We start from the raw sequence: 13,787 nt of genomic DNA, 5'->3' as shown, positions 1-13,787 counted from the left end.
TGGAATGTAACTAAGTACATTTACTCAAGTACTGTACTTAAATACAATTTTGAGGTACTTGTACTTTTAGATTTCTGTTTTCTGCTACTTTATACTTCGACTCCACTACATTTTGGAGGCAAATATTGTGCTTTTTTCTCTGCTACATTCATTTGATAACTTTACTTATGAGTTACCTTGCAGATTACATTCTGCATCAGAGCCAAAATACTGTTTTTAAATGAATTAATTTATCGGCAATTGGGTTTAAAAAAAAAAAAAAAAACGACATCCCAATAGTCAAAAAATGTGAATATCAGATATTGAATAATCAGCCAGGCCAATAATTCATTGATGCTTTGTATACAGATTATTCATACTGTGTATATGTATGTATAATTAACATTTATTTGTACTTTAGATACTTGGGTTGATTCATTTAAAACATAATTTATACTTAAACGTGCAAAATGTAAGAATTGTAGTTGAAAACATTAAAAAATTTAATAAAATTACCAACAAAGAACGAATTACAGCTCTGACATCTATGTATTGCGATGCAAAGATATAGACTAAAGTTAGCATGTTAGCCAGCTAGCATTAGCGACATTAAAGTCTAGTGATAGTAAAATCAACAAACAAATGTAAAAAAAAGTGTAACAGCTATTTGCTGCCAAAAAGCGGCTGTTAGCTAGTTAGCTCAGTTAGCAATGCAGCTAGCGGTCGGGACTGGGACTGGGAGCTTGGAGCACCTGGGGAAGTGTTGGTGTTCAGGATGGGCCAGGGCTAGCTGGTTAGCATGCTAAACATGCTTTGCAACATAATACATAGACGTCCAAATCAAACATATCTTTACTTTTACAAACAAGCCAACAAATACAAACACTTCGTAGGTTTTACATATTTATTTGTGAGCGTTTCCTTCATCTTTCGTCGTGTTGTTTAAACTCAAGTGTTTTTCTATAACAGGAAACAGTACCTGAGTGCAGAAAATGGCACATTTTATATTCGTAGGTAGGATCCACAGATTCATATTCATAATAAACATATATGTACGCCTGTAATAGTGAAAAATAAATCTCATAATCACAAAATACTGTATCATACAAAGAGTATTAAACTGTAAACTTGCAGTCTTGAACTCAAGCTGATTGTGACATTTTTCTGTATTCATGTGTAAATACTTCATTTGTTTCTACTTGTTTAAATGAAAATGCTATAAAGACATTCATGAGGTTAGATAGGAGGCTCCTCAAGGATAGCATATCAGCGACTTTTTGTTTTTTGCGCATCATTTTGCACCTTTCTATTTTAAGAAAACTATATAAAGCACTAAGGTGAGTCCACTTGGCTTCATAGAATTCATAATTTCCTACAAAACTCGCATAATGAAATATACATTCAGATAATCAGTTGCACATGGAATACAGTTTTATAAAATGCATTTCAAATAACCATAAAAATATTTATATATATATAAATCAATTGGTGGTTTGGTACTTTAAAAAATAACAGTCCTCCTTCTTTGGTTGCCCTGCTGTATTGCACTTGCTGGTAAAGTTGGACTGGGTTCACTTTGGAGGAGAAAGGCATCATTGCTGCTGCAGCCCTGGGCTCATTTCAAAAATGTGTCCCTTTGCTCTCTCCATATGGACTCTCCATGTGGACCGGGGCCACATGGGGGAAGTCTAGCTGCTCACTGCAAGCTCCCTTTCAAGACATCGCTACGATCCGGGCAATCTCGCTGAAAAAGAAATAGATACAGAATGACGTTAGGAGGAAATCACTCTAAAAAATACAAGTATAGCAAGAAGAGGAAGAGAGAAAAATAGACTTACAGGTCTCCATTTCCTTCTCACAAATGTAGCTTATGAGGTCTTCACAGAAGAAATCATTCCACAGCCCTTCATGGATGAGACCAGCACAGTCTTCTCCAATTTCATGCCCGTGGCCCCAGTTGTCAGGTTGACCGGGCTTCCACTTCCTGCAGGCAAACAACAGGGGGCGATCACACATTAGATTTAGAGTATCCTATCCAAGAGGATGCTGGAAAACCACAGAATAAAAGACAATAAACTGGAGCAGGAACTGAAGTTGGATCATCTGATGTCTTTGGCAGATTTTGAAATTTTAAGTGAGACCACCAGAGAAGTGTAGATCTTTCAGGTTTACAGGACTTTTATTCCATAATTCTTTGTTCAGATTTTAGTAGATAATATTACCTTATCCTTTATTTGAAGATTTGAGAGCTTTAATGTTTTTCTAAAAGTTGGATTTTTGCTTTTTCTGAGCTGTGTACACATGCAAAAGAGAGCGAACTGCTCTGACCGGACCACCCTGAATAAATAAAGGTTCACTGAATGTGAAAGTTTTGTTTGGCCGGCAGGAACAAACGAGTGGAGTTTTTCGTGCGGCTCAGAGAAATCCGAAAATACCAGAAAGTGGAGATTTTCAGAAGACTTTTCTTGTCTACTTGGTATCGTTTTATGTACCTAAAAGCTTGTTATTATTATTGGAAAGCAGCTCTGAAACTAAATATCCACCCCAGGAACAGCACCCACTTTCATGCAGGATAAGATTTTCCCTATGATAGAGATATTTTATGATTCGATACTGACGTGAAAGCAGGTTCGGTCCCGTCCAGCCAGCGCCAAACATTCTCCTCCTCCCTGTCGGTCAGACCCATCCAGAAGTAACCTTTTCCAAGGGTCTGCTTCTTCAGCCATTTCTGAGGTCACATGAGGACAGAAAAAGCACTGAGTCACAGGTTACCTCACACATTACAGAGCAGTGACAACCTTTCCTTCCATTACATAATTCATTTACTGGATTTTATTGCAAAAGTGCAAAAATTAGTGACCTGTTCTTCCATATCATTGATGATCAACAATGAGGCGGACGTTGATGCACAGGTTGCCCTCGCGTCATCAAAACTGTGTAGGTCTTTGGAGAAGAAGTAGCACTTGTCTCTGTAGTTTACCCAGTTGTAAGGACATCCTGTAAAACGAAAGACATTTCATTGAAACTGGCAATGGACTTTTTGGTTTAACTCATTCTGAAGTAAGTAAAGTAAGAAAAATGACTCCATTTGCATATAGATTGGTTCGAAAAAGTTACGAGTGTCTGCCACTGTGCAACTAAAACAGGAAGAAGCATTGTTTTCCCCGGTCGCTATCCCCAGGTAACAGAGGATCAACTGGAATAACTGAAGAAAGAGCCCCGCTGATGGAGGAGGCAAAGAAGGTGAAGAGGGAGAGCGATAGAAACCGAGGTAAGACAAGAGTGAACAGACGGGCATTCACTCAATGGAGAGCTCCAGTGTTGGGACGGGCGTTCACTCAGTGGAGAGCACTCTGGTGTTGTGTCAAAGTCTTTTCCCTCGATTATGTTTTTGTTTCCCCTCACCACTCGGTAATTCAAAACCAGTATTATACGTTACAAAACCTCCCTACTAATTAATACAAATGTTTGCCTTTCCATAGCACTGAAATCAGGCTTACTAGTTCAAATTGGGATTCTTATGGTTGTTTTTTGCTTTGGACAGTAGCCATGTTGCTAACACTGTCTTTGCGACAGCGGCGCCAACATGGAAATGTGCCTATTTGCTGTCTTATCCACAAATAGAGAAATCATTACCACTCTACTGTTTGTACTGTAAATATTACACTAAAGCAGCCGGTTAGCCTAGCCTAGCATAAAGACTGGAAACAGGAGTAAACTTGTACAAAACCAAAGTGTTGAAATGTGAAGCTACAACAGTACCTGGGGCCCATAGTGTGGGTGCTGCTGCCTCATCCTGCAGAGACACGGGGCCTAAAGGAATTGCTGGACCTCGGATTGGGTGCCCTGGCTGCCCCGGTGGGCCCACTGGCCCCGGAGGCCCCACTGGTCCCGGCAGTCCCCTCGGTCCCTGCTCCCCAGCTGGTCCCATTGCACCTCTGATACCCGGCGGGCCCTGTGCCCCCTGAGGACCAGACTGTCCGTCTCTTCCAGGCAAGCCTGCAGTACCTGGCTCTCCTTTAGCTCCCGAAGGTCCAGCCCTCCCTCCTGACCCTCGGGAGCCCTTGGACCCGGGGTTGCCAGGTACGCCTGGCAGACCTTTTAAACCTGGTAGGCCAGGTTGTCCTGGATAGCCCTGCTCTCCTCGGGTTCCTTGTGGCCCTGGAGCACCCTTTTCACCTTTCTCTCCTTTCTGGCCAGACTGACCAGATGGTCCCTGAGGTCCTTTGTCCCCTTTTGGACCTCTTGGACCAGGAGGACCTTGAAAATAAGACATAGTGTACGAGATAGTGAAACAAACATTTACAAGAATAGTGCTACATTTTGTGAAAATTGCTTATTTGCTTTTCTTGCTCAGAGTTATATGAGTAGATTGATACCATACTCGTGTCTGCAGGATGAATGTGATGCTACAGCCAGTAGCCGGTTAGCTTAGCTTAATAGCCTGGCACATAATTGCAGCAACAACCACAATTTTTTTTTTCCATTTCAGTTTATGTGCAGATTAAACAAATAATGAGTTTTACAAATGCTGATCAGTTGATTTTGTTCCCTTCTGACAAATTCAGGCAAGCGATTTCCCCATTTCCCAGTCTTTGTGCTAAGCTAAGCTAACCCTCACTGCTGGCTGTAGCTTCATATTTAGTGTACAGATATGAGAGTGGTATCAATCTTCTCATATAACACTAACCGTAACCCTAAAATGTCAAACAGTTCCTCTTACTTTAAACAATTAACTTAGCAACAGTCGCACATCTCTCACCCTTTAAAATAGTGAAGTTGGTTATTAGCTGTGAGTGCTTGGTGTCCACCAGCTTCATCTCCTCCATGACAATCGAGAGGCTGTTGACCTCCTTGTCCAAACGGGCAGCCAGCTCTTCCTGCTGGGACCTCAGGCTGGCTGCATCTGTACTCATATCTGTCATGCTGCTGTTGAGGTTTAGCAAGAAGTCTGAGTGACGGCCGACGGTCTCAGAACAAGTGCGTAAATCGTTCAACCTGAGGTTGATGCCGCCCAGGAGCTGCGTGGTGAAGCTCATGTTGCCAGTTACGCGGTCCATTCTCTGCTCTGACTCATCCAGCCGCACCTCCAGCCGATCAAACTTGGTGGATGTGAGGTTTCTGAAGTCCCTCTGCTGGTCCAGAATCTCCCTCAGGGTCTGGTCATGAGCGTCAGCCAGGCTGCTGATGTTCTGGAGCTCGTTGGACATGAGAGTGAGTTGTGATCCCACTTCCTCCAGGCTGTCGTTGTTGGCCTTTGCAAGAGTTGAGGCATTACTGGCCATAGCCTGCAGGTTTTCTACCTTACCACGAAGCCACTCGGTATCAGAGCGCGTCTGTCGGGCCGTCTGCTCGAGGCTCTGAAAGTCATTGCGCATTTTCTGGATGGCCTGGCTCGTGTCGTCTACTGAGCGCTGCAGGACGGCGATGAGGCCTCTCTGCTGGGCCTGGGTGAAGTTGAGGCGGCTGATGCTGAGCAGCGCCTCGTCCTTAAGCTTCACCTGCAGCTGGAGCTCTCTCTGCAGCCTCGCTGTGTCGTCCTGCAGACCCCCGATGATGCTGCCATAAGACTGCAGGGTGCTATTTACAGAGTGCAAGGTGGCAGTGTTGCTATCCAGCAGCCCCTGAACGGAGCCCTGGTTGCTCTGGATGTCTGAGCCAATATTCTCCAGCTGACTCAGCTTAGCTTGATCGCTGTGGATGCGTTCCTCCACCGCAGACAGCTGCCTCTGGAGAGTCCAGATGTTGTTCTTGAAAGCCTGGATCTCTGTGGTGGTATTCTCCGACTTCTCCCCTGCTTGATCATCTGAGGACAGAGATTTGCAACAATAAATCACAAAAACTCCAGCCTCAGTGCAGATTTTAGGCAGATTTAGACCCACATACAAGGCGTCAAAAAGTCTGAGACCACTAGTCAAGATACTTCCATTCTGCACTCATTTCCAACGCAAATAAAAATGTTCACGAATTTCTGAACAACTGATCCAGTCTCTAGAGTTTTAGAGATGCATGCACTGCCAACTTAGAGACCTTTAGTCTAGCCATTATTTGACCCTGAGAAAGCCCCTCTTTGCTTCGACTTCTAACACTTTCTTTCACTTTCAGAGAGAGTGGTCTCAGACTTTTGTACCCCTCTATACATAAAACTTACCTAGCTTTTTCAGATCAGTCTCCACAGCAATTATCTTTCCTCCATAGTTTGCGATACCTTCAGACACACTGTCAACTCTTTGCACCACTGCAAGACAAAACAGGACAGGTAGGACAAAGGTTAGTGTCATAGTCTCATCACAGGCTCTGTCCTTTATTAACAGACCAGAATTGCCTGCAACCACAGACATCATATATAAAAGGGATCAGAGTGGAAATTCACTTACAGATCCTATAAGAGATGTTTCTACATATCTTGTAGGCATGTAATAATGGTGGACTTGATTAATGTAATCTCTGGGTTTAGGCCAGATTTGGAGTGTGACAGAGGGAGAGGGACGTGGAAAAAGTGGAATTTGGCGTGGGTCTGCATTAAATTGAGGGCGAGAGGAAGAAGGGATGAAGAAACATCAATTCAGCAAAGATGGAGTGGGTGGTCAATGATAGAGACTGCGGTTTGAGGTGCACGGAGAGACACTGGCGAGGGCCCTAGGGAACAGGAAGTGACCTAGGGGGGGTCCTCAGTAAACAGGCGGATCAAAGACAGCCCGGAGGAGACAGACGCTGTGGCAGGGAGGCTCTTCACGCCCCCACAGGCGACACCGGCGTTCATTTCCTCTGGAATGTGTCTGGGATTCCTGGGAATCAGCCCACAGGGTGACACTTCCTCTAAGTGGGAACTGCATGGGCTCCTCTGCTGGGAAGCTGCATCCCACCTGTGTGCTCCTCCAGAGGTCAAATCACCAGAGAGACATGATGAGCTGGTTTAAATCCACCTTTCCTTTGAAACGAGGACACAGGTAAAGCCATTTTTATGGCCTGATTAACTCTAAGGGTGAGTATTCAAGTGATGGAGATATTGGCAGTAAAAATGTCTGCCGCTTCTCGGAAATGATGGAACTAGAAAAACCCTGTAAAACCCTGACCCTAAACTCAACAGCAATGTCTGTTTCCAGAAATCATGATCCGGTTACTTAAGATAATCCACAGACCTTGTTGTGAACAGTTTCATGTCGGAACTATTTTCTTTTTACCAAACTACAGCCGCTAACCTTATCACTGCAGAGAAGGACGTGTACTTCTACTCATGGACAAAAGGTAAGCTAACTAAGCTAACTAAGACTGCTTACATTACAGCTCAGCCGAGAAGGACTAATGTTTGCATCCTGTGCTGTGACAAGCACAAGCCTGAGCAAGCTACCACCTTCTTCTTGCTAGCTACATTAGCACAAAGACTGGAAACAGGGTGAAACAGCTACCCTAGCTCTGTTTAAAGGTAGCAAAAGCAGCCTGCTAGCACTTCGAAAGCTTCCTTATTAACACCATTGTTTAATCTGCTCAAAAACCAAAGTGAAACCTTGCGATTTTAGGATGTTGTTTACAGACTTTATGCTAAGCTAAGCTAGCTGGAGGTAGCTTTACAGACAGACATAAGCATGAGCCTGATGAAGCTACAACCATCCTCTGGCCAGCTCACCTTTGCATAAAGACTGGAAACAGAGTGACGCAACTAACCTGGCTCTCTAAAGCTTCCTAGTTACCTTGTTACATTGCGTTTGTTTAATCTGCACAAAAAACGAAATGAAAAACACAACATGTTGTGGTTATACGATGTTTTGGGGAGCAGCGCTAACTGTTTCCCCCTGTTTCCAGTCTCTATGCTACGCTAAGCTAGCCGGTGGCTGCTGGTAGCTCCATACTTAACGGACAGACATAAGAGAGGTATCAATCTTCTCATCTAACTCTCAGCTAGAAACCTGATAAGTGTGCTAAGCTAAGCTACCTGTCCTCTACTCTAGCCTTACGTTTACCCTACAGACATGAGTCGTACCGACCTCTCTGCAAGACAGAAAATAAGTCTCCAAATCTAAATCTAAGAGCTGAGCAAAAGAAAATTGTTCTTCAGTTTCCTAACTGCAAACAGAAAGGATTTTTTTAGTGTTATGGAAAATTGCCTCCTGGTTACCTCTGAGTAATTGACACTGAAATGTTTGGGAAAATCAAATTGGAAAATGGATGTTTAACCAATATGGTCAAAGCTGTTTTTTGTTTCCCTTCTTCACCCGGTTAGACGTCCTATAAATGCACCCAAAGTCGTCTCACGGAACAAATAAACACATTTAAAACCATTTGAACCTATAATATTATCCAGGAATTACCACATTATTCTTAGTCATGAGGAGAGAGAAAATGGTGAGTTGGAAAAGAAAACATTCCACACATCAAACTCAATGGGACACATTTCCAGGGACAGAACGTACAGTTCAGCATCACAGAGAACAAACGACACTTTGACGTCAAGTCCGCGGGCTGAACCATCTACAGGTTACACCTGTGTCGCATTGTTCCTCTCACCAACACTTATACTAGTCTGGAAACTGAAACTAACACAAGCAAGACTCCCAAAAACACTTTTCTGGTCCTTGTCCACATGTCCTCACCATGTACTGGCCTCCAGAGAGACCCATTGCATCACACTGTGGCAAAATTAACCATAAAACACACATGCAGAGAAGTTGCAACAGGTCTCTAGAGGAAAGGCATTATTTATTTTAGTCCAAATGTTGTAAAAAATGAGCTGTTTTGTACCCAGTTTGAACTCCTTCCAGCTCTTGTGTGGGTGGTTCTTAAAACTGCCTGGGTTGTCTTGTAAAATCCAACTTTATCCTTATATAAAAAAAACAAGTCAGAAAAAGTAAAAATAGTTATGAAGTGAGTGAACTGTAAACTCCACGCTTTGGTTATTTTATCATTTCTATCAGCCATATGTGGGAATCTCAACACCCACCGTACAGCTGTTAGGAGAGATGAAAAATGATCAACGTTCACAATTTGCAAAATGTCACCTTGATCTCTTCTTTAAAACTCAACTGGAGAGAGTAAATTACTCTATATCCTCAACCACTAATTGACAATGATGCATTTCCTCTTGCCTCGCTTTCTAAATTTCTGTGATTTCCTCCCTCGCTTTCGTAGTTTGAGGTTGATACGGTCTCTTAAATCTCTGTAAAACAAAGTCAGCGCCCTCTGACTGACAGGCTGCTAAAATCCAGATGAGAGGAGTTGATTTACAGTTTGATGTGTTCTTCTAGGCTGCTTTTAATTGATACCAATGCTCACAGCAATTACAGTAAGCTTTATAGAAGAAGAAGAAGCTGCAGCAAGTGAATCATGGACTGTATTTTGCCCCTAATTTTGCCTCTCAGGCCACAAAGAGGCCACTGGTGGTGGTTGTACCTTCAGTCTGAAAGGTAACCTGCAGGTAGAGTTGGGTGCTGTTCACATTTGAACAATTGCATTTGTTCAAATGTTCAGTGAGGGGTTGCATTGAGTTACAGAAGCTAGCAAAATAGTTAGCCTGGAGGCTCCAGCCTTAACGACAAATATGTCTCCCAGTGAGCCACACTGTGTTTACGTCTTGTTTTACTGTGATGGATCAAACTATTGAAATGTTTAATTGCGGCAGTGACAGTAGCACAAGTCGAGGAGAGACATAAAGTCAGGAAAGACACTCAAATGTCAATCAAACATTTCACTTTACAGTTATTTCCTCTTTCAAACGTTTCATGGCTCACCATAGCAACTAAAATTAATGCTAGTGTGTTGCTTATGGTATGAAACAGATTAATGCGAAATGGTATTTAAAACCAGTTTGTTTTTGAGAGTAAAAGACATTCACACAATGAGTGAGGTAACATGCTCAGGTTATGTCCTCTTCAAACCCCTTTCCTTACTCTCTCTGAGAGAAAATTAATGGGATTTAAACCCTCCAGAGTCCAGAGACGACCTCATATTGCCTTTGGTCGTGTCAATCAAGACAACAGGCTGTATGGGAGATCACCAGAGGTCACTGAATCCCTGCTAGACTTTCAGGTTAAGTTACATCAGAACAAAAGGAGCCACATCGAGGACGTTTCTGTGGGTCACTGATGGAGGACAGAGAGGAGCACACATGTTAAGTGCATAGAGCTCTCTGGGTCTCACTACATAACCATCTGGAGCTGGGAGTGTGTTTAGGCTGAGCTGTGGTTCCCTTGACAGAGCAGTGCTTCAGCGCCAGTAAAAACCCAATTTCAGTGGGTTCTGCTGGAGTTGCACTGAGTTCACTCGCCGCTCATCTGGGATCAATTAGGCCCGCATGAAAAACATGCAGCATGGAACAAGTAGGACCGACTGAGCTCAGAGAGCAGGAGGACGTTGTTGTTAATGTACTCGAGGCACACAGATAACCCCTGAACATGTTAACTTCATGCCGTTTTCACAAACTGAAAAAGAAGGAGGCGGTGCGCAGTCGCATATGGGAGTGTTTAGCACAATTATGGCAGGAACATTCAGAGTTCAATTCTCCGAAAGACGGCGGGACCGTTTGCCGACCTGGAAAAAAATGTAAGAAAGCCAACCAGGAAGTTCAGCTCCACAAAGGCGGAGGGGGACCCTCCCCGGAGGTGTGAGCTTCGGCGGTTTCGGCAAAAAAAAACTGTGAGGTGGAGACAGAGGGGCTAAAGCTCAGAGAGAGCGGGGACGGAGCCAACGCTGTGAACGCTGATTCCCTCTGCTTACAGTATTTGTGCTAAGCTAAGCTAACAGATGAAGTACATGAGAGGTGGTACTGATCCTTCTCTCCAAACTGACCCTTCATCCGTATGTACGAGTGACTTCTGACAGAAAAAACTGCTGATTTTCCGCTCTAGGTGTGGTAACCCTCTCTCATATTTTCCATTACTGATCCATTTCCTTTAAATAATGACAAAGACACATTGCCAAAGAACATTCATGTCATGCTTGGACGCACAAAAAGCCACTCCGGTGACGAGGAACTCCTTCTCCCTCTCACACCAACGCACACCAGGTCTCAGTCTTACTCATACACTCATTAAACAGCAACGCTCTTAGTTCTTGGCAGCACCGGGAGAAACTAAATGACATGTTTGGACGCCCGCTCTCTGAGCACACTGTAAGCAAATCATTTGAACCTTTGAGAAAACAAATTGCATCAAGTGAGGTGATGTTTAGAAATGTTTGTCATCCGGCGCCCCTGTAATTGTACCCATCAGATCGCAGTGATGGAGGAGTGCAGAGTATAGTTCACCAGAATTAAATGTTGGCATTGTACATTTCTGCAAACCACGGATATGTTGAATGTCAGCGATTCATATGAACATTTCTATGTGACATAGTTCAGACGACATCTATATGAACTGACTTTGTTATCTAGACATGTCTGCACATTTAGCATCTTTTCCTAACCCTAACCGAGTTGTTTTTGCGCTTAAAATCCCAACCAGGGAGTAATCACAGCATTGTGTCAACATAAAACTGAAACATAGAGATTCAACATATCTGTGCTTTGCAGAAACATACAACGCCAACCTTTATTCTGGCGAGTTGGCTGTTGTCTTACCTTTATAACCCAGCACAGCAACAGCGATGGTGAGGAGAGTACACAGCACATAGAGCAGAGCTATGGAGGCCTTCAGCGCCCATTCATTCTTACACTTGGTGCACTGGGTGCCCTCCTGGATCCCTGTGTAAAAAGAACAAAATAATACCACATCATTCAAAGAGTTTTGCTGCCTTTTGTGCATTTCCTCTTGGACATGTGGGTAGAATTTGGCGTTAGTTAGGGACTCTCCATGTCCAGGAGTCCCACATCTGGACAAACAGGCCTGGAGTCTACATTAAAGGGTCCAGCGGTTCCCTCAGGGCCCGGGTGGTGAAGGGGCAGGGGACACAAAAACAATCCCCCCCAACTGACTTGTTTACACTCGGCGACATGCTTATTTTCCTGAACTCAGCCTTCACTCAGCAAACTTCCTCTTTTTCACTCCGTGTCTCTGCACAAAGATTCCTTCCCAGGGACACAGACCTCGTGAGTTTCACATGAGAAACACTGAAACTTAATCATGTGCAACATTTTGTGAATCTGCACCTTTGAGCTCTTTTTCTCTCAGTTGACTTTGGAGGCTAACTATTGGGGACACTTGTGGAATATTCCCTTTCTTAGGATATCTTTCATGACAGATGAGTGGCGAGATCCACAGACGCTGACGGGAACACAGCTGCGTTTCATTTTCAATTCAGGAAGTGTGTGTGTGTGTGTGTGTGTGTGGAGAGGTTGGGGGTGCCTTTCATGCACCTGGAATGAAACTCACTTCACATTTGCAATATGGAGGAATAGCTCTTATTCAACATGGCTACACATGACTGTCGCCATGTGAATGCCAGTCAATCACATCAACATTATTCAAGCGTACGGACCGTTTAGTGCCAAAGACTTCGCCACACATCATGTTCAAATGCTTCGTAATAGATGAGGTAACATTTGGAGAAATTAAAGATGCAGCGCCGATTGGCTTGTCAGGGCCTCGTTGGGCGGTTACACGCCAAAGTTAACAACTTGACTCGTTCTTATGGGTGTGAGGGGGTTGTTAATGACCGCCGAGTGTTAGACCTCGGTTAGACACAGAGTCCAGCTGGAAGGGAGGCCGACCTGAGAGAACATGAGATTTACCGTAAAGAGCACAGGCAAAAAAAAACAGTTGTAAAGGTTTTCAAATCTAATACTTCCAGGGTTTTGAGTCTTTGCCAAGGATAACACAGACTCACAGGCCAACATTCAGACCTACTTTACTTCATCTGCTTGTGTAGACGCTCATCGAACTCTACCTTATTGCAGATATATGTTGGCTAAAATCTGTGCACACCATATTTCCTGTTTTATTTTGGAGACTAACATCTCCTTTGATTTCAGTTTCGGTTATCCACACCTCATTACTCACCTGCCCCTGATTCTGCCAGTAATCACAGACTCCCCTGATTTCTCTGTTCCTCTGCCAGATTGTCTACAGTCACACTTGACCGGCCATCACTTTCCAGCATTTTTGTGTTCGTCTCTTTGGTTTTTTGACCTTTATCATTTGGTTTTTAGGATTTTTGTCTACTGCCTTTCTGGGTGTGTTTGCTTGTTTTGGACTGACATCCTGTGTTTGACTGCCTGATTTACCAGTAAAGATGTTATTTTGAACTTTGCCTTTCTGCATTTGAGTCTCTGTACGGTCCAGGAACATTACAGCATGTACCGAGAAATGACAGTGCAGAAGTTTAAGGTTATTTAGAAAAAGCGTCGCCATTACTTATTTGGTTCATCAGAGAGTTCAACACACAAGTGACCTTAAAAAACAGTCCAATGAATCGATAATGAATTTCTAAAAGAAAATTCTAATTGCCAATATGATGTTTCTTTTAATGGTTTAATAGTGTTAGTATTATAAATTAGAGTACTGACATCTACAGTTACATTTCTGAAATATTACTCAATTGCAAGCAAAACTACTGGTATTACAACAATACTCAAACGCTACTCAGAGTATTAGATCCTTTTAACCGCTGAAGTTTACTGACAGATTATCTCCATATGAAGTCTAGATGGGGTACATGTTAGCAAACAGTCTATTTACACATCCAGCAGATACAGAGCAACATTTGCCTTCATTTGGAGATATAAATCCAATCTTCACTCGCTTTTAAGCTCTGTTTTGGTCTCCACCAACTCCTGAAGGAAATATGTAGCTCTTTAGCTGCTGAATGTGAAAAATATTAGTTTAATTAGTTTTTAAAAAAAAAGTGTTTTGAAGTAATGCTTCCACATGTTTGACTTT

The 13,787-nt window shown here is 43.2% G+C and overlaps 1 protein-coding gene across 1 annotated transcript in view; it reads right to left on the bottom strand.

Annotated features, from left to right (window-relative positions):
* Positions 1-1,692: 1,692 nt before the first annotated feature.
* The window catches only part of LOC141014337 (collectin-12-like), a 36,416-nt gene continuing 24,321 nt past the window's right edge, over positions 1,693-13,787 (bottom strand). The window contains exons 3-10 of the mRNA XM_073488075.1: positions 11,531-11,653; positions 6,131-6,217; positions 4,742-5,785; positions 3,742-4,239; positions 2,840-2,976; positions 2,598-2,707; positions 1,814-1,963; positions 1,693-1,723 (exon numbers count right to left, since the gene is read on the bottom strand). Coding sequence (XP_073344176.1) covers positions 1,693-1,723; positions 1,814-1,963; positions 2,598-2,707; positions 2,840-2,976; positions 3,742-4,239; positions 4,742-5,785; positions 6,131-6,217; positions 11,531-11,653 — 2,180 coding nt within the window. The remainder of the gene's footprint in view (positions 1,724-1,813; positions 1,964-2,597; positions 2,708-2,839; positions 2,977-3,741; positions 4,240-4,741; positions 5,786-6,130; positions 6,218-11,530; positions 11,654-13,787) is intronic.

This window comes from Pagrus major, chromosome 19, assembly GCF_040436345.1.
Source record: "Pagrus major chromosome 19, Pma_NU_1.0".
Classification (NCBI taxonomy): Eukaryota; Metazoa; Chordata; class Actinopteri; order Spariformes; family Sparidae; genus Pagrus; species Pagrus major.
This window is presented reverse-complemented; position numbering and strand designations above follow the sequence as displayed.